This window comes from Paramormyrops kingsleyae, chromosome 11 (genome assembly GCF_048594095.1).
Source record: "Paramormyrops kingsleyae isolate MSU_618 chromosome 11, PKINGS_0.4, whole genome shotgun sequence".
Taxonomy (NCBI): domain Eukaryota; kingdom Metazoa; phylum Chordata; class Actinopteri; order Osteoglossiformes; family Mormyridae; genus Paramormyrops; species Paramormyrops kingsleyae.
In genome coordinates, this window is record NC_132807.1 from 9,735,212 (window position 1) to 9,754,843 (window position 19,632).

General features: G+C 50.9%; 1 protein-coding gene across 5 annotated transcripts in view; it reads right to left on the minus strand.

The window, feature by feature from the left end:
- glceb (glucuronic acid epimerase b) overlaps positions 1-19,632 on the minus strand; it is a 41,499-nt gene that overhangs the window by 929 nt on the left and 20,938 nt on the right. For 4 of the 5 annotated variants that reach the window (XM_023815177.2, XM_023815176.2, XM_072717998.1 and 1 more), the window contains 4 exons: positions 18,121-18,212; positions 10,712-11,214; positions 6,274-6,513; positions 302-4,642 (listed from right to left, as the gene is read on the minus strand). In XM_023815177.2, coding sequence (XP_023670945.2) covers positions 3,618-4,642; positions 6,274-6,513; positions 10,712-11,201 — 1,755 coding nt within the window. In that variant the 5' untranslated portion in view covers positions 11,202-11,214; positions 18,121-18,212 and the 3' untranslated portion in view covers positions 302-3,617. Of the gene's footprint in view, positions 1-301; positions 4,643-6,273; positions 6,514-10,711; positions 11,215-18,120; positions 18,213-19,632 lie in introns of those variants that run through there. The other variant, XM_023815179.2, reaches the window with a different exon arrangement.

Below are 19,632 nucleotides of genomic sequence, written 5' to 3' on the forward strand. Positions count from 1 at the left end.
CTAAGAGGGGGCAGACAGACTGACCGTCAGGGCCGAGGCGACATCATGAGGCTAAAGGGGACAGGAGGACAGAGGAGGAGCCCGTGACCATGCACACTGAGCCGCTCCACCACGTTTACAGCCCCCCCCCCCGCCCCTTTAAGACTGCCAATCGCACGGAGGGGGCATGTCCTGTGGAAGAGAAGCAGAATCTAAAACAAAAACCAAATGCTGTTAAGCGCCTTTTGAAAAATTCTGCCACACCCACTGACGCCCCCTGCAGGTTTGCAGTCACCACTCAGAGGACAGAGGATCCAGACACTTGTGTAAGAAAAAATGCCTTTTATTTTACAACTTTAAAAAGCAATTCTGAGCACAAAGATTGACTATTTTTTTTTTTAATATAAACACTTTCTGCATTTAAAAAAATGGTAGCATGTGCACATTGTGCTTCAATTGAAAGTCTATACAACCTCTCTGGATGTCCCTGGCAACAGGAAACACAGTAAACACGTTATTGCATATGTCACATGTGACTCGAGCTGCACATGTCAGATTACAGGATAGTGGGAGGGGAGGGTAACGAGTACCACACAATTGTCAATTACACCATGAACAACAATAGCAGCTTTCAAGGGAAGGCCTTGCACATCGTCCAGGGAAATAATGCACACAATGAAAAGGATAAATTAACCAATGACACTACAGTTGTGCTTTTGTGCTCTTAACTTCAACAAACAGCTTGTCCTAAGCAAATGATTTCATAATTTAAGGAAAAAGCGACTCACTGAGATTTCTTTATTTTTAAAGAGCCTGCTTTCCTTTTACAACATCACTGATTTCTAACGTTAGCTGTACAGTTGCACGCATCCCCTTGACTGCAAAAAATATATTTTTTCCTGCTCATTGCATTTCAAGCACTACACTATAGAAACTGAATCTGAACAATTAAAACTCAGACCGGCCGTTTTGCTTCTATTCTTCTGAAGGAAAGCGACTCGCCCACCTTCAGAATCCTCATTATCGTCCTCAAAATTGACGTCTCCATTTCTACATTTACAGAACAAGGGCTTCATGGAGATCAGTCCTAGACAGTTATATTGCAGCTGCGTTTCATTCTCTCTGCAAAACCAATGAAAGCTCTTCCGAAAAACCCTTTAAAGACTTTGGTATGAACAGCGCATGAGCTCTATGTACAGTTCGAAACCAGAGACTACAGCATCCCCCTCTTTTGGAAGCCAGTTACTGCTCTCAGTTCGGTGATGCGGCAAGTGCAAAATGAGAAAACGATGATGCTGGACACGACCACCCGGCGCACATGTGGCAGGCTCTGTCCGGAGGGAGACGCAGGGTGTCATCTGTCACCTCATGTCTGGCTGGGCACCTGGACTGAAGACCACAGCAGGTGGGCAGGCGGGGCACACAGGAACTGGGGGAAAGAGCTGATGCTCCTGTTGCATTTCTGTACTGTACAGGTCATCTGGGATTGAAAACTCCCGAGTCAGAGGTAACCCCCACATATGGGGTTACAGTGCAAGATGCCTCAGACTCAGTGTCACACAACATTAAAACACATGCAGCCACTGACTGCGAGCTTCCTCAACTCCTACATCCAAGGTAATGGGATGGTTGGCAAATAGCAAAAGATGTCACTGATATCTGCCTGCCTTTCACACGTATGTGATTGGTTGAATCTGTGGAACCAATCACAGCGCAAGACTGCGTTTAATTGTCTTAAGTGTATTAACCACAGGAATTAACAGTACCTCCAGGAGTGGACTGCGGCATGTGTCAGTAGAACAGCCAAACGATTAATTAGGTTTAGCCCATACTTGCAGCCTATGCGCAGAGAGAGAGAGAGAGACTGTCATTAACTCTTCCTGCAAATCAGGTCCCTGTGCCAGGAAACCTTTGCAGACTAAGGACCTGCCGGCTGCGCGCTTGTTAAGCAGGCGCAGACCTCCCGGCTGCGCGCTTGTTAAGCAGGCGCAGACCTTCCCATTGTGCTCTGGCAAAGCATAATGACACCTACGCATCAGCAGCCCACTTAGACAAAACATGATTTTGTCTTGTGAAATCTCACACATGAGCTCTGCAATGCATCTCTGCAAAACAAAGGGGGACAGAAACACCCAATAAAACGTAAGCATTTCGCAAACCGGCATAAAGTGCAGGTAATATATGAAGGAGCATTCCAGAAAGCTCTAAAAATCATCCCTTTGGACACACATATGAGGACAATAATTCACTCATCTGCAACACTAATGTTTTCCCTTATTTTCCCTGGTGTGCAAAGCAAGAGATCCGTCACGTTGTGCACGGCGATATGCGTGGAACACCTGCCAGTCTAGAGGATTACAAGCTAAATGATCCCATGGGAAGAGCAACGCATTTTTCCGATTTAAGATAATTGCTCTCATCCTCTCCTCACATCTCCTCACTCTGGGAATACCGAAAGATGATCGGCATTCCATTTCAGGAAGCAGAGTCGCTATTTCGTCTAATGTCCTAATTTAAATGCGGAACCGCAGAGCTACAGCACTGTGCAGGACTGTCTAGGCGAAGGCCGGGCCGCCATGCTGCAGAAAACACAGCCAACCACCCAAGCAAACAGGCCATCACGCCTCTGCTGAGTAGAACTAACAACCACAGAGAGAAGGGTGTGGGCGGAGCTTGTAGGGATGTGGGGTGGGTGTGGCCAAAGTGGATCGTGATGTTGGGGGGAGGGACTTCTTCAGGAGGAATTTAAGACAAGCTCCGACATTCTAGCGACTTCTCTTGAACAGGGGAAGACACAAATGGGTGCTCTTCCCCTTAGTCAAAGATGATTGTTTAGGAAGATCTGGGTTTGAGTGATTTGAATGTGCAACAGAACTAAGCCCCGCCCCCATCATGTGAAATACCTGAGTGGGGAGGGGGGTAGAAAGTAGGCAGCCACCATCGGCACAAGCCCAGGCGTGACAACAGCAGAGCGTTCAGCTGATGAGGACATCAGCAATAAGTGTTCTGACATTCTGACCTAAGGTGAAGTCATTTCTTTATACTTGTGTCTTTGGGTTTAGAGAAGGTATCAGACGACCCATGTCACGCCTGTCGCCCATTATGCTCTACATTGGACAGTTTAAGCATCCCAAACATACTGGACACCAATTTCAGAGACAGATGAAACAATTTTAACAAAAAAAAAAAAAAAAAAAATACAGAAAAGAAAAGGGATAAACTATACTGGAAGAAATGCTTGACCGTCACAGGGCTGGATGCCAACCCTCTTCAGCGCCATTCCGCCTGAACCTGGTTTTCCAATTTCTCTGCAGATTTACCCAGTTTCCCCTCAATGTCCTGCAGACATCAGGATCTAATGCTCAGGAGTCAAGTAAGGAAAACAATTTCTGCTCCATTCCACACAACACAGACATACTCCCTGAAGCTGTGTTAGTAGTTCGTTAATGACTGCCAGCTCGGAGAAGACGAGACCGGCCACTCGCCACCTTGGTAGCAAACGAAGACAGCGATGGCGGTCAGTGCCGTCTCGGGTCTGGCGACTGAAGCGGGCCGTGTTTCTGCCTGACCTCGCCTGCTCCTACCCCCGCCCTGGGGGGGGTGTGCTGGGTCCTGGAGCTGGGCTTTGGTCGGCTGCTCTAGTTGTGCTTGGCCCTGCCTCCCTTCAGATAGGTCTTCCAGCGCTTGACGAAGTCCTTGAAGACAGGCGAGTTGTCGACGGAGGCAAGCAGCTGCAGCTGATTGATGTGCGTAGTGTGATAGTCCCAGCGGGCCAGGTTGGGGGCGGAGCCCAGCATGAAGTGCCGCAGGTCATAGATGGTTCCGGAGCCCGTGTCGTAGAGGGGCAGCATAGCCTTGAGGGACTCCATACCGCGGCTGAAGAGTACACCGGCCTCGCGGCCCAGCTTGTCGCCGGCCGTCTCGGCCAGATCGTACAGGCCGATCAGCGAGTAGATGAAGCCGTTCAGGACGAAGGAGCCAGGTGTAGTGGGATATTCCTCGTACCAGTCGTACTTGTTCATGAAGACGGCCTTAACGCCGTGCTGCTCCGAGGGCAGCTTGTAGGGGCCGGTGGCACGCAGGGCTGCGTTCAGGTACGCTGGCTCCTTGGTGAGCAGGTAGGCACGCACCAGCGTGGACATAGCCTGGCCCTGGGCCATGGCCGAGTACCAGCCGGGCTCTAGTGGGCGGAAGCCTTCACCCAGTTTGCGCGTGACCATGATGGGCCAGCCGCCGCGGTCGTCCTGGTTACGCACCAGCCAATCGCTGGCGGCGAAAAAGGCGGCGGTGTGGGCGGTGGTGGAGATGGTGATGTTGTCAATGAAGCCTCGTCCGTGGAGCACCAGCCGGAGCACACGGCGGGGCAGGATCTTGGTGGCCTTCACTGCCTTGGTATTGGAGAGCCCCACACCCTTGCGCAGATCTGTCAGCAGGTCCCGGGTGACGGTACTCCAGGCTGTCCGTGGACCCAGACCGTAGGTGATGTCCCGATCCTTGAAGGTGATGAGCTGGCTGCTGGTGACATAGTGGATGACAAACGGGGGGTTCTTCTCTGTGGTCTCCAGTACCACTGAGATGCTGCCGTTGGATGTGAACTTGAGGTCGAAGGAGATGATGAAGTCTTTCGAGTTCCCCAGAGGCAGAGAGATTCCCTCGGAATTCTCTGCATGACAGAATAAAAGCCAGCAAAGTTAATTAATTGACCTTCTTTTGATCAGCTTGACTGGACTGACTGTTCCTCCTCACAGAGACCTTTTCCCAGGACTCAGTAAATCTCTCTGGCTTTGAATGAACCAGCTCCGAAGGGAGGCCAGTTTAGGCATGTCACTGTTCACTGCAGCTAATTAGCAGAAACCGTTTGTCTGATGCGGGGGGGGGGGTGGTTGGGGCTCTTGGCCCAAATTCCGGTGTGAAATATTTCTACATAAACCGGCCCAAGAGAACCCTGCGACCTGGCACCCCTGTACCTTCCAGGCAGACAGAGCGCTCACGCAACCCACCCCAACGAATCCTGACCCCCCCCCCGCCTAATCCGCTACCCCACCGAGGACAACGCATGGGGCGTAAGCAACATCTACTCAACAGAACAGAAGTTCTGTTCTATTCAGCCCTCTCACTCCTGCTAAACGCTCTGCTGGGGTCTGGTCACCACAAGCTGAAGCAGAAAGGATGAAACAAAAGGAGGCTTTTGGTCAATTCCTTCAAAGTAAAAAGGGGGAATCCGAGCACGGCAGCTGCAGCCGCTCTGGCGGCCTCTTCCTGGCACTCCTTAATGCACTCATAAATCCATTACTTAAGGCAATCTCGGGAGTAAGTGGATTTGTACTGTGGTCATGTGATTACTCTGCCATCAATAAAGGATGAGCAGGGAATACATAAGAGATGCCATCTCCTCCATACGGCGTGTCAGCAACACAAAGGGTACTGGGGGGGGGGGCTCCTCCCATCAGCCTGCTCCATAAAGATCACTGGTTTCAGTGGTGACAGCCGTTATTTCATGGGTGCCTTAAAGAAGCGGCGTGCCGATACTAACGCATATCGATCTGCTGGGTCAAAACACGTCATCGCGTCATTAACGACAAGACGTGCACTGATGCCATGCTTAAAGTATCATTCCCGCGTACACGCCTGATATGGTCATCCCAGCGTCGCTCGTCGGCCTCCACTGAGGGCCACGTGGCAGAGGGAGAGTTCATGTGACAGAACAATGGCTGAGAAAAGTTGAGTAAGATGGCGCAGGCATCAGTCAACAGTTGAACAACATCAATCAAGTGGCCTCAAGCAAATAAGCAGCTGTAGTAGATCCAGCAACTAAATGACTCCAATCAAAGAAGCCTTTTGGCCAGTTCATACTTCACTTTTCCACGTAAGCTTTGGGCTGCGGACGGCTGCGTTCGGTGCGCGCGTAAACACAGATTTTTGTCTAGCGGAAACCTTACGCTACCACACATGCGGGAGACAATTCATTAGGTATTTCCAGTAGGTGGCAGCGTGGACTTTCATAGATCAGCGATTAACGCCAGAATAATAATAGTTCTTGTTGTCATGCCTGTACCTACCACTGAGGACTAACAAATTTAGAGCTGCAAACAATAAACCTGCCCTCTCCTGGTCGAATGAAGTATCACTGCTGTATGCAGAACCACCAGCATCCACAGCCAAACGCAGTAGGAACACAAGCTGCTGCGCGGACGACCGTCTGCAGTCCTACAGCGCAAACGGAAAAGTGAAGCATGAGCTGGACTTCAGGCTGGTCGTGAGCTGCAGCAGCACGCATGGCTGAGGGGCCGATACCTGGGGCGCTGAACTGCCGCACCATGGTGGCGCGGGTCTTGTCGTAGCTACGGCTGAGGGAGCACCCCCGGGACACCGTCCAGGCCGAGGGGGGGCCGTCCCGCTCCTCCGCCGCGTCGTACAGCTCCACATGGGGCGGCCGCTCTGTGAGGTTCTTACTGTAGTGGCTCAAGCCGTACTGTGCGATCTGGATGGCGTAGAAGTAACCCTGAGGGCCCCACTGCGTTGACACAGGTACACCTGCAGGGGGCGATGCAGCACCTCGTCACAATTCATATACATGGAAAATCAAGAACTGTGGGCGTTTAATATGAATTAATTTTATTTTAGACCTAGTTAAACAGGTCAAAAAGAAATACATATGTAATTCATACAAATATATATATACATTAGGGAGGCAGCGACTAAATTTCAATGTACTTGTGCAATCTCCCTTACACAGCAACAAATAAAACATTCTGACTCCTTTAAAAGATTTTATGATTACTATAAACGATCCGTTTCACTCTATGATGTCAGCTTTTCAGGCCTCCGTTTCCCATAATTCCTCAGCGGCATGAAGAGGGTGGCAAAGACGTAACATGAAAGTTTCACTCCGGCATTTACTTACTAAAATCCCAAATACAGCATTATAAAAAAAATCTGAGCTGCATCACATCCATTTCCATGGCGACACCAGCAGTAAGAACCTGCATGAAACTCCAGCAGCTTTTGATGGGACCGTGACGAATCGACTCTCCTTTGTGGAAGCTGAGCTTTCACATCAACAGAAGAATCCTCACTATGACCCAGCCTCTGGCAAAAAGAGTGAGAGCGTATCACGTGCCGTCTGGTAATGCAGACAATCGTGCGATGGCCATGTCTACGACACTAACAGCAATCTAGGGTGATATACTAGGCAGGAACCGCCCCGCACTGGCAACAAGGCAAGAATTGTCCTGCACACTGAGCAAATCAAAATAAAATGAATGTACCTTTTATGATTATTTATCCTAAAAAAAAAAATTAAAAAATACATGAGCAGTATTTCATGCCTAACTGCCCTAACCTCACTCTGCCTCTTGATCCTTAGATGCTCCCGAAAAGTTTCAGCCTCGACACCAAACTCACAGAAAAGTATTTTCAGCTAAAAGAGGCTTATTGCATCATTCCGTGAAAGGCGGTGTTTGTGCCGAGCGCGTGTGTTGCAGGAACGTGCGTCCTTGCGAGAGCGACGAGACAGCCGGGGAGGGACTGTCGCCGGGAGAGACAGCTGTACCGGGGGTCTTCCGCACCCAGATTTTATTTACAGGTTCTTTAAATCCCCCCCCCCCCTCCTTTGGAGGAGTGTGATTTGTCACTGCAAATGTATGGAGTCTGGCACTTGTTTTGTTCCCCTTTCGGGGGACGGACGCGGTGTGCTGCGTTGCGGGAGGAACCTGGGGAGCCGCTGTGGCTCCTTGTTACTCCTCAAACCGATGGGGGGGGGGGGGGGCTCCTCCGGTACCTCATTAACTACTAACGCTGCAGAGTCGCTGTACATGAGACACAAACTGCAATAAACAAAACGCCCGTCCGCTCAGGTTCAGCACAAATGAATGCACGCCTCCGATTCTGTGTCAGCTTATTATAAATTATTTCTGCTTGCATAAAAAGAGAAAAAAATCTTCAAAAAAAGTTGCAAAGCAGTGTTATATAATTTAAATATCAGTCCCAGTTTGGCTTAGTGACGCTTACAGGATTTAAAAACCAGCAGATTCTCACATCAGAGCACTGATGTAAGGGGTCTCATTTTGTTCTCCTCGTATATCATACAATCGCAGGACGCATTCGCTCTTCGAGTCTTACACTGAAACGGGATGCATTCTATTGGCCAGAAAGGATTACGGGTTACTGTGGAACAAAGACAAAGCGCCTTTGTGCATCACACCCTCGATAAATAACCTTCACTGCAGAGTGAGGAGACGTTTGAGTTTAAAGTACTGTGAACCCGGGGGGGGGGGGGGGCAAAACATTAGCTAGTTTCAGTGTGATGCAGAACTGGCTGGGGATGCTGCCAGTGTCCGGATATCTGACACGGCGGCGACAACGAACTCGTCCACGTGAGGAAACTCCAAATTTAAAAAAGCAGACAAAATTTTATATATATATATATATATATATATATATATATATATATATATATATATAATTATTCTGAGCAGCTGCAGACACTCATTGTGAACAATTGGGCAAGTTCAGGAGAGCGGAAATGCTTCCCCAAGCACGGCAAGAGGGGCCTGGAGAAGACTGAAGGAATGGAGAGGGGAGAAGGCAGCAAACTCCCCCCAGCCAGCAGGACAGCACCGTGGGTCAGCGAGCTGTTACCTGGGGGGGGGACTATGAGGCCAGGCAACACAAGTGATATTTCAGCTGACAAAATAAAGAGGAGAGGTTCAGAGTCTTTTCACCCCCCCCGACAACGGTGCCTCCATGGCCCCACCCTGCAAGCCAGCCGCTCTTTTCATCCCCACCGCGCCCTGCCCCCCCCGATCAGGATGTCCCCATGGCCCCACGCTGGAAGGCCAGTCGCTCTTTTCACCCCCCCCCCCCCCCCCCCCCCGTGCCCTGCCCCCCCCGATCAGGACGTCCCCATGGCCCCACGCTGGAAGGCCAGTCGCTCTTTTCACCCCCCCCCCCATGTGCCCTGCCAATCAGGACGTCCCCATGGCCCCACCCTGGAAGGCCAGTCACTCTTTTCACCCCCCCTCCTGTGCCCTGCCCCCCCCCCCCGATCAGGACGTCCGCATGGCCCCACCCTGGAAGGCCAGTCGCTCTTTTCACCCCCCCCCCCCGTGCCCTGCCCCCCCCCCCGATCAGGACGTCCGCATGGCCCCACCCTGGAAGGCCAGTCGCTCTTTTCACCCCCCCCCCCGTGCCCTGCCCCCCCCCCCCGATCAGGACGTCCGCATGGCCCCACCCTGGAAGGCCAGTCGCTCTTTTCACCCCAGCTCTGCTTTCGGCCACCAGTCCACCGCCGAGCTATAATGACAGCGATGCTGCAGCCAGCAGTCACTGCAAACGGGGGTGTGGGGTCATAAAAGCCTATTAGGCGGCTCACTCTGTGCCTCAAAGCAATTTGCTTAACCAGGACTGGATAGGCTCCAGCGACGATGACTGGCTAATGACAATGGGGTTTGGGGAAAACGCTTCAGAAAGACGTTATCGATTTTAGGGATTCGCACTTCAGCAGCACAGAGAGATGTGATGAGTTCATTAGAGACCAATTTTCATTATATTAAAACTTGGGGAAAAATGCGTCTTGTTCTCCATTGAGATGAACTGCGAAGTCAAACACTGAAAAATGAAACCCGAGGCATTAACCTTGCAAGCCAATTCCTGCTTTTATTTTATTTATTTTTCAGCTCACTGCAAAATAGGATTACTGCAAAATATATCAAGCTGCACTAGAAGTTAGTTGCATAATTCAAACGGACACGAACATTTAAAACACACGGTTTGCTTAATTAAATGAAGCATAATCATTGAGAAATATGAGTAAACATTTGTGGTATAAAAGACAAACACAGCGCTGAATAGTACAAGGCATAGACCTTTTTAGACAAACGTAACCTCGCTTATCGCACCAGAGTAAACAACCCCCTTCTCTAACAGCCAATCAGGTTCACATGGGGCCCGCACAGCCTGGGGGAGCCAGGATCCAGAAGTATAAGAGGGGAGGGGAGGGGTCACAGTGATACGGTAGGCCTGATCCCAACCGCGGCTAACGAGCAACGGGTAGAAGGACCAGGACCATGAAGAAGCAGCTCTTTGCACATGGTGGAAGTTCTAGAGACACAAATCGATTTCAAAACAGCCAGTGGCAAAGCCTGAAAAATATTCAGTCATCTGAGTTGAGCGACTGACATGGCCGGTCTAGACAGTTTGGGGAAGGGTAGTGCGCCGAGAAATACAGGGTACGATGCCCCCCCTCCCCCAGAGGACGCCCACCTCCCCACTTCAGCAGGAACCCCACGACCAAAGCCGGATCCCGTGCTGAAAAGGATGATACATGTTCCTACAAGATCTAAATGCTGTTCCATTAAGTTTTGGGTCACCACAATCAAGTCTTGTAATCTACAAAATCAATCCCATTTTCATTTGCTTAATGTACGTCAATTGATAGAGCATTACTCACCAAGGGCATTGGGGGTTGTTTTACATAAGTATGGCTTCTTGGAAAATTTTTTCCTTCAGACTGTCCAGCCAAATTGCTATTAATGGGCACTAACCCTTGACATTAAATGCAGACTTTATTTTCCAGGACTGGCTGCTAAGCCCTACAGTCACATGGCTTATGCACAGGTGCAGACCAATGGTAGCTAGAGAGCAGCCATGTTTATAGACATGCGGGACGAGCGAAAAGGAACGGAGCCCCTAGCGACAGGCAGAGAACAGCCCCGGAGGACCAAAAACCCACCTTCAATTCCGCTGATGCACTTGACTCGGTCGCGCACTTCCACGTTGTAGCCCTCGAAGGACATGAAGACCCCGTCAGGGTGGTAGGGCTCTCGTTGGGCGTAGACCTTGGAGTAGCTGTGGGAGAACTCAAAGCGGTCGTAGCCGTCATATTGCACCACCTTTCCATAGACCTCGAAGTACTTCTCCAGCCAGCTGAAGGGGAGATAGACGTCGTTGGCCTCCCGCCGGCCCTTGATGGTGACGTCATCGTTGATCAGGCAGTCGATCTCCTCGTATTTGAGCCCACCCACAACGGGCGGGGGCTCTGGAGGCTGGGGCTGCTGGGGACTGCGGTCTCCCTTGGGGGTGCTGGCTGGCGGAGGCCTGGGCGCCGCAGCAAGTGTGGTGTCACTGGAGCATTTGTTCCACAGCAGGATTGTGACCAAGGTGAAGAGGGCACAGATCACGATCAGGGTCTTGTAGTTGACCCGGGCCGCCAGGCAACGCATGTTTATGGCAGACCTGCATGCAAAGGGGGGGGGGGGGGCAAAGGTCACCTCATCCGGCCCCCTCAGGACATGCAGCATCACTCCAGGGAAGGGAAACAGCAATAAAAGTGAAGATGCAACAACAGCCCGGATGCTAAACATAATTCAACCTTGCTTATCAGCAGAACAATGAGAAATCCACCCAAACGGCACCTACAGTTCCCCAGCACAGAGGTTCAGCAGCCATGCCGGGTGATTAATGAGCACCTGCAAATGAATTCTCACAAAACTAATGCATGTTAAGTACAACGCGAGGAGTACCGACACCCCTTCCCGCTGACAAGCCAGGTTATCGTGTTTCCGTGCTGCCCCCACCGCCCCAGCCTCCCACGCAGGAAGCGAATGCCAGCTCACATCAGAACGGCTGTGGTTGTGCTCCCGAGACTGACTGCGCAGGTGGAGGTGTTGGGCCGGCCTGCGAATCGCAGGACACGACGCCGATCGACACGGCCGGCGGCCCAAGCAGTCGCGCTCTCCAGCATTTAATGCAACAGCCGGTGGAAAAAAGCAGAAAGATCGATACGCACACAGTGGCCAGAAGATCCCACCCCTGCTAATTACAGCTAGGGGGGCCAGAGGGAACAAAGGCACCCCCCTCAGAAATAATATGGGGGGGCAAAATGAAAATCACCTTCGAGTTCATCTGTAGTTTAAACCTGCCAAGTTTAAGGTCATTACTGAAAATAAAACACTGCATCAACAGGCAGTACTGCCTGATTTATACAACAACAGAATAGGGACAAACACAGCAGCACATCATTCCTGCAAGGGAGGTAAATACACTGACCACTTATAAAGGGAAGTCTGGGAGGCACCATTAAGCAGACGGTCACCGCTACGATACATTACCGCGCACAGCACAAGGCCAGCACGAATCGCTAAATTGGCTAAACTATGACATTCTTCTGCCCCCAGTTCCATAGCAACCGCATGGCTTCTATATTAAGTACGTCTGCCACCTGTCAGACTGGTCCATATGGACCTGCGCACGGCCACCTGTCCCAATCACCTGGAAGGCAGCTGACCAAGTAAACAACAGACACGAGCAGCAAGCACTCACAGGGGCCGCGCCTCGGCGGGGGATGCCACTCGGCCCAATAGAGACTCAGCGCCTCAGATTATGCTGGACAGCTAGTTAAATACTAACAGGAAACAGGCGGAATGACCGGACACTTCAGAGATGCTATATTATACCTATATGGACGTCATTAGCCATAATGACATGTGACAAGAATTATTTCTTACAAAACCGCGGCACGATGACAAATAGGACGTAGCTAAGACAGAACCACGGAGACCCGCGTCTGCGCAGTTTGTTATCGCTGTAACAAACTGTGCAATAACAACAATAATAATAAAAGTCTGGGCCACATTTCATGTTGTCTGGTAAAATAAGGGGAATAGTGAAGATTTAATAGGAAATATTTTCTGCTGGTTTTAATTTAAATCATGCTGCTTTGAGCTTTAGCTCATCAGACACCCCAGGAGCGCAAGCTGCCAGCGTCGCCTCATCCCCGTTTGTTCGGAACGCGCCACGTGACGCCACAGCCGGTGCTGGGAGGGGCCACGGCAGCCCGACACGGCGGGGCCCCCATCAGACGCCCCCCACGACAAAGCTGCAGCAAACCAACACAGGCGCAGCACTGCACGCACACATTCGGGCCTCTGGTTGCCACCGGGGGCTCCCCAGAGTGATGGATTTCAAGAGAGCCGCTGTCACTGCCTGCGATCATGAATCCACAAGGGGGGAAATAACAGATAAAAACAAAAGGCATAGCCAACAGCGAACCCGCCATTCCTCTGAAAACACAGAATTTCATTCTCTATCTTTAATAGAAACTACATGAACTCAATCACATGCAATTACAGCGGCAATGGAATTATGCTGCTGCGTTAGCGCCCCCAAGCGCAGCACCGACTCCGCGGGCAGAAGCACAAGCAGACCCAGGGCTGGCCGACGTCCCCCACACGCGGCCTGCTGAGGACCCCCCCTCGCCCCTTCCAGGGAGACGGCAGTGTAAGCGTGCAGCGAGGTCTGGAAGGATCCGCTGGCGGCAGAGAGGGTTATATAAACGACGGGGATGACAAAAGGGTCACGGCAGCGTCTGGGTCGCAAAGCAGAGAGCTGCCTACTCAGGGGGGGGGGTGCTATGGCAGATCCCAATATCTTGAAATATTGCTTCATAAAGGAGTATCATCGGTATTTGAGAGTGAGAGAGGAGATGAAAGATGGCAGAGATGAGCCTCGTGACAATGCACAGAGCTGCTGAGTCGCCGCATGCTGAAAGACACGCTGCCCGCCTCATCGGGCCCGACTATAAATAATTGGATCTTTTTACACTTGGCCACTGCAGCCAAGATGACGCTCCACAGGGTGGTCACCCATGCTGCAGACGCGGAGCTACGGCCAGGTAATAGCAGCCAGTCATTGCTAGAGACACTGACAATAATGGCTACGGTACAGGCTGAGAGGGAGAATCATTAGCAAAGCCAAGCGGGCTGAGTGAGCACCTGCATTCTAGCTGAAATCCCGCTTCAGACAGCAAAGGATGTGCAGTTGAAGGGGGTTAAGCGGCTTTCCGGGGGGGTCTCACTGTGCAGGAAGACAGGCCCGGGACCAGCCAGTCGGCAAGCCTACGGTCCATTTGCCCCACTGCAAACTACAGGGCGCCCAGCAGGGTATGCTCAGTGCCCACCCCCCTGCAGAACCCCACACCTCCCCCACAGTGGCCAGTTAGCACAGGTCAGGCCGCTCAGTAAGTGGGGGTGATGGAGACACCTGTGGGGCTGCTTCCGGGCCAATGACTGGGGGGGCTTTTCTGCTCCCAGTAAACAATCAGAGCCCTCAGCAAGCATCCTCTCTGCCCTGTCACTGTGCTCCGAGTGCTGGGTCACTTTAGCAGGGAACCTTTCTCACGAGCACAAGAGGAAATAGCTTGAAGTACGAGGAGGCAGAGCGAGAGACACAGAAGGGGGGGGGGGGGAGAGAAAGAAAGAGGGAGAACGAGAGAGGAGGAGCAAGTGGGAGACAGAGAGAGATAGAGACAGATAGAGCGAGTGAGAGATGAAGAGAGATAGAGAACAAGATAGAGAGAGAGAGAGAAGCTTTAGGGGTCTTTATAGTTACTTAGTCTGGCCCTTGGTTTCACTTTGTTAAAACAGGACAGGAAAACATCAGCCACCAGGACAGCTACCTGGATACTGACCGTAGATTTCTGAACTGGGAGGACGCAGCACACCAGTGCATAAGCAGAGCCCTGCGAAGGGTTCCCGACACGGCAACCGCGAGGCAGCCCTCACAGAGAGGCAGCCCTCACAGAGAGGCAGCCCTCACAGAGAGGCAGCCCTCACAGAGAGGCAGCCCTCACAGAGAGGCAGCCCTCACAGAGAGGCAGCCCTCACAGAGAGGCAGCCCTCACAGAGCTCAACAGCATCCTCGGGGGAGAAAAGGTGCCGCCCTGAGTGTGCTCTGCTGAGGGGTTTTGGCTTGACAGGTTTATGTGGAATTCAGATGTGAAACAAAGTATTTCAAGCTTATAATTTACACATAACCAAAAAATCAGCTCCCAGTAAAATGGTTTCACCTGATCAAGATTAAAGCAAAAATGCTGAACTTCAAGATTTTGCAGAAATGGAACACGTCAAAAAAAAACAATTAAATCCCTTCCCCCAGCCGTCTGGGGGGGGAGGGGGTGCATCTGGTGTTTCAGACACGCAGAACAGCATGGATCAGACAGCCGGCACCATCCAGAAAGTGGGCCAGTCAGGCTGCAGCAGGAAGCAGCTCTTCCTCCGTCTGCTGCCTCAAAGATTTATTTAAGCAGACAAAACAGGTAAATAAAGCAGAGCGCAGGCAGTAGGAGAGGTCCTCTGTTGGGGGGGGGGGGGGGGTTTGGTGCGCTGAAAGCAGGGGGCCTCCTGTCAGGAGTTGGGGGCAGGGTCTTTCCCTCTCTGCCCCAGGGGTCCATGCTTCCTTGGTCTGCTGCTCCTATTGCTTGTCTGCTCCGTTTACCGACCCCGCCCCCCCCCCCCCCCCATCAGACTGGCCATCAGCACCCTGCCCTGCACAGATGGATGCTGCACTGATTGCCACACACAGGCGCTGAATGACCCACCGGATGAAACGTGGTGCTAAACTGAGTAAATGTAATTTGTGTGGAGACGGCAGACACCAGCAGGGGGCGATGAAAGCCCAAGCGGGCGAGTGGAGCTGCAGATACGGGCGTGAATAATTAAAGGGTCATCAGCATGAGTGTGAAGGGCGGAGCCACAGAAGTCAGAGAGGAGAACAGGGAGGGAGGCCCAGGGAGGCACGGCGCCACAGAAGGTTCCAGAGAACGAGGATCAAAAGCCGATCTCAGCTCAGATATTAGAACAGAGCATGCCGATACAGGAGGCTGCCACTTAACTTGGCTAAGGTGATGGTAATAAACGGCAGACACTTCTACCCCTGCAATGCACAGCAATGTCCATTTACTCAGCCAGCTAATCCATAGCTTTTCAGGTGAAGCACTGTTGTTAAGAGTAAATCAGTCCTGGAACTGAACTGGTAGCATCCTGGTTAAAGGTGCGTGTGCTGAGGCCTGATGATGTACACAGTGCCTCCAGCAGAATCCCAAGCAGACACTGGGATGGACCACTAGGTGGCGCAAAGGGAGCAGGCCGCCTTTGAAGGGGGTCTAACTGGCTGGTGTCAGGCCTTCAGTGAGAGAATGAAAGGAGGAAAAAAGACAGGCATCAAAAGGGGAGAGCAGCAGCAGGACGAAGCACCGCCTCCCCACGTCCAAGGAGCTCCTTCTCAGCAGCTGAGGGGATGCCTGCACCTCCCTTTAATCCTCGAGTCTCGCATCTCATCTACACATAAAGCCAAATGCAGGCGCCGAAGCAATTCGGATTAAGAGTCGCCCTCCAAAATGGACCTTAAACCAGGCTAATGAAATGACGGGTGGCAGAAAGCTTATGGGGCACCGTGGCACACGGTGTCCACTCCTTATGCAGCAGGAGGAGAGGGTGAGCCTCCTGTCGGACATCAGGAAACCCCCCCCCCCCCCCCTCACGCAGCAGGAGGAGAGGGTGAGCCTCCTGTCAGACATCAGGAACCCCCCCCCCCCCCCCCTCACGCAGCAGGAGGAGAGGGTGAGCCTCCTGTCAGACATCAGGAACCAGGGTTCCCCCTGGAGTTTGATTTCAATTTTTCACTTTTCTTTGTATTTTTGCTTCTACTAATCAAATTCTTCACTTTTTTTCAGCATCCGTTTTTTTTAGTCACTCTCTCGCCGCTTCTTAATAAATTAATCATTAAACTCACTGAATATACATCTCTTCTGACAATCACACTGTGATTGGTCAACTAACGGCATGGGCGAGTCACGAGTCTACTTGATAAGGTTGGGAGAATCGTGAATACTGTGGAAAAATTTGCGTGCTGGCGTGCTGAAAACATGATGATATATATATATATGGTAAGCTAAATACTTTCCCGGTGTTTCATAGTACCTTTGAGAGGGACATTCTAAAACGCTTAATGTGGTTTAATGTACCAAAATAGCGACCAATAATCACCAAATTTCGCACACACACATCTGGTCATAAAGACTTTCACCTGACAAAAAATCTAAACCGAAATACAAGGAATATGGACTTTATTTTACATTAAGCCTTTTCCTTATAATGGGCGTCAATGGAGGGGAAAACGCTTAACGTAGTATAAAGTCCTTATTCTTAGCATTTCGGTTTAGATTTCGGTAAGATGTGTGTGTGTGTGTGAAATTTGGTGATTATTGGTCGCTATTTTGGTACATTAAACCACATTAAGCGTTTTCACATTAAGCGTTTTAGAATGTCCCCACACCGATCGATAACATTTGCTACTTTTAGAACGGCCCATGCTCATTTGACATGGATGATCGACGATCGGGTGTCCGGGGCGCCGGGCCAGTTTTGATTAGGCCCTACGGGTGCTATGGTTGAAAATTGGGAAAAAATTAAATTCGACTTTTCAAAAATTCAAAATTCGTCATTTGAAAATTGAATTGGAGAGGGTGAGCCTCCTGTCAGACATCAGGAACCCCACCCACCCCCCCTCACGCAGCAGGAGGAGAGGGTGAGCCTCCTGTCAGACATCAGGAACCCCACCCACCCCCCCTCACGCAGCAGGAGGAGAGGGTGAGCCTCCTGTCAGACATCAGGAACCCCACCCACCCCCCCTCACGCAGCAGGAGGAGAGGGTGAGCCTCCTGTCAGACATCAGGAACCCCACCCACCCCCCCTCACGCAGCAGGAGGAGAGGGTGAGCCTCCTGTCAGACATCAGGAACCCCACCCACCCCCCCTCACGCAGCAGGAGGAGAGGGTGAGCCTCCTGTCAGACATCAGGAACCCCACCCACCCCCCCTCACGCAGCAGGAGGAGAGGGTGAGCCTCCTGTCAGACATCAGGAACCCCACCCACCCCCCCTCACGCAGCAGGAGGAGAGGGTGTGCCTCCTGTAGACATCAGGAACCCCACCCACGGCTGGCTGCGTCCTCTACAGAAGAGCGGTGGCATGAGGATTCCCGTGGGGGGGGTGGGCACAGTATTAAAGAGGGACGTAATCTATCTGAGCTCAGGGAGCAACCCGGCAGCGCAGAGGAGGGGGTCATTACCAAAAACGGCCTCGATATTAAACACCTCCCAGGACATTACACCCAATAGAAGGCTAGCACAAAAAATAGCAATAAAAAACCATTTGATTTGTGTTATCGCCCTCCCGCAGACATCACACGCACATTAATACCATGAGGGGGCTAAAAGCACGCTGCGCTAATCTTTTCTTTTTTTTTTTTTTAGGTTTATTGTTTTGCAAGGTTTTGTTTTGAATGCAGAGCTCACCAGACACTCACCCAAATCCATTCAACAGAGGGACTCCGACAGGAAGCTCATCGTAGCCAATCAGAAGTCACCTGGCCTCTTCCATCCATAGGTCACTTCATACCTGCAACAGAAGAGGGGAGGGGCACATCATGAGAAATCATTATATATGACTGGCAGCCTGCTACATTCTGCTTTAACACCAGCATCACTGCCACCTCCCCCAGTAATTAATGCTCAGAGTTTCACAAGTTTCATAGAAACTCAGACACAGAGGCTGACATTTGAAGCTGGTATTTCAAACTTTTATTTGCTATAATGATACATCTGTTAATAAATATTCTGTGTGCACATTTCCCTAACCTTTCACGCCTCCCAAAAGGATCTCCTTCCTTGAGATCTACCGTGACAGATTTGGGGAACAAGCTCTGCAACTAGTGGCTGACACAGCAAAGGTCTGGGCAGACTGGGGTGAGACGAGGGATTCTACCTTGACAATAGGTGGCACAGAGGTCCTGCTGGGCCCCGTGCACATATACACACACACACACACGTGTGCATGAGTGCATTCGTGCACGTGTGTGTGTGTGTGTGTGTGTGTGTGTGTGTGTGTCTAAGAAAGACTGTGCACGCGTAAATCTGGCCATCAGACGTGGCATTCAGTAGTGTGGGTGTAACAGATGATCTAGGGCTGTTGCTAGGAGACACAGGGAATTTCCTTCCCGGAGGCAGCTCCCGCACACTTCAGCGTCATCGTGTCCCACCCCAACGGCAAACAAACCGCATAAAGAACAGCCTCCTCTCGTGACAAACCCTAAAACCAGGCGCTTTGTCGCCTTTGCTGTCGGCTTATTTTGATGCTTTAAAGATCACAGTGGCTGCGGTCTTCTCTCATGCATGCATTAGAAATGCGGCATTAGAAATGAGAGCCACTGGCCGTGATGCCTGGCATTGCACGGGCTCTCAGTCCATCCAAAACCACATGCGTCTTCAACTTCTGCCTATAAGGGCGGTTTTCCACCGCACCAAGTACAGTACTTCGGCACTTTCCCTTTTCCACTGACTTCCAGTCGAGTTCCAGTACCAAAAGTTCTAGTACCGAAAGTGCCAAACCAGCTGGAGCACTACTTTGGTACGGGAAACGTTTTCTTTGTCGATTGGTTATGCAAATAGCCTGCCTCTGAAACACAATACAAACGTCGTTTGAAAACAGTTTAGAAATTAGAAAATGATACCGAAAGTTTAAAAAAAAAAAAAAATTCATAAAAATATGGTGTGGTCGTTAGAACATACAACAAAAAAGATTCGGATGGTATAGCAAGAAATTAAAAAGTATTTTGTTGAATATGCCAATACAGCAGGCATATAGCGAGCAGTCCTAGCGGTGCGATTTTGTAGTAATAAATATTGGGGTATTTATAAAACAAAAAAAGGAGTTAATACATTTCTCACAAACCAGTCAGTGATTTAAACTGCAAGGATGAAAATGATTATGATCATCTCAGAAAAAGCATGCAATGCTCATGCAAAAGCAGCGGAGGTAA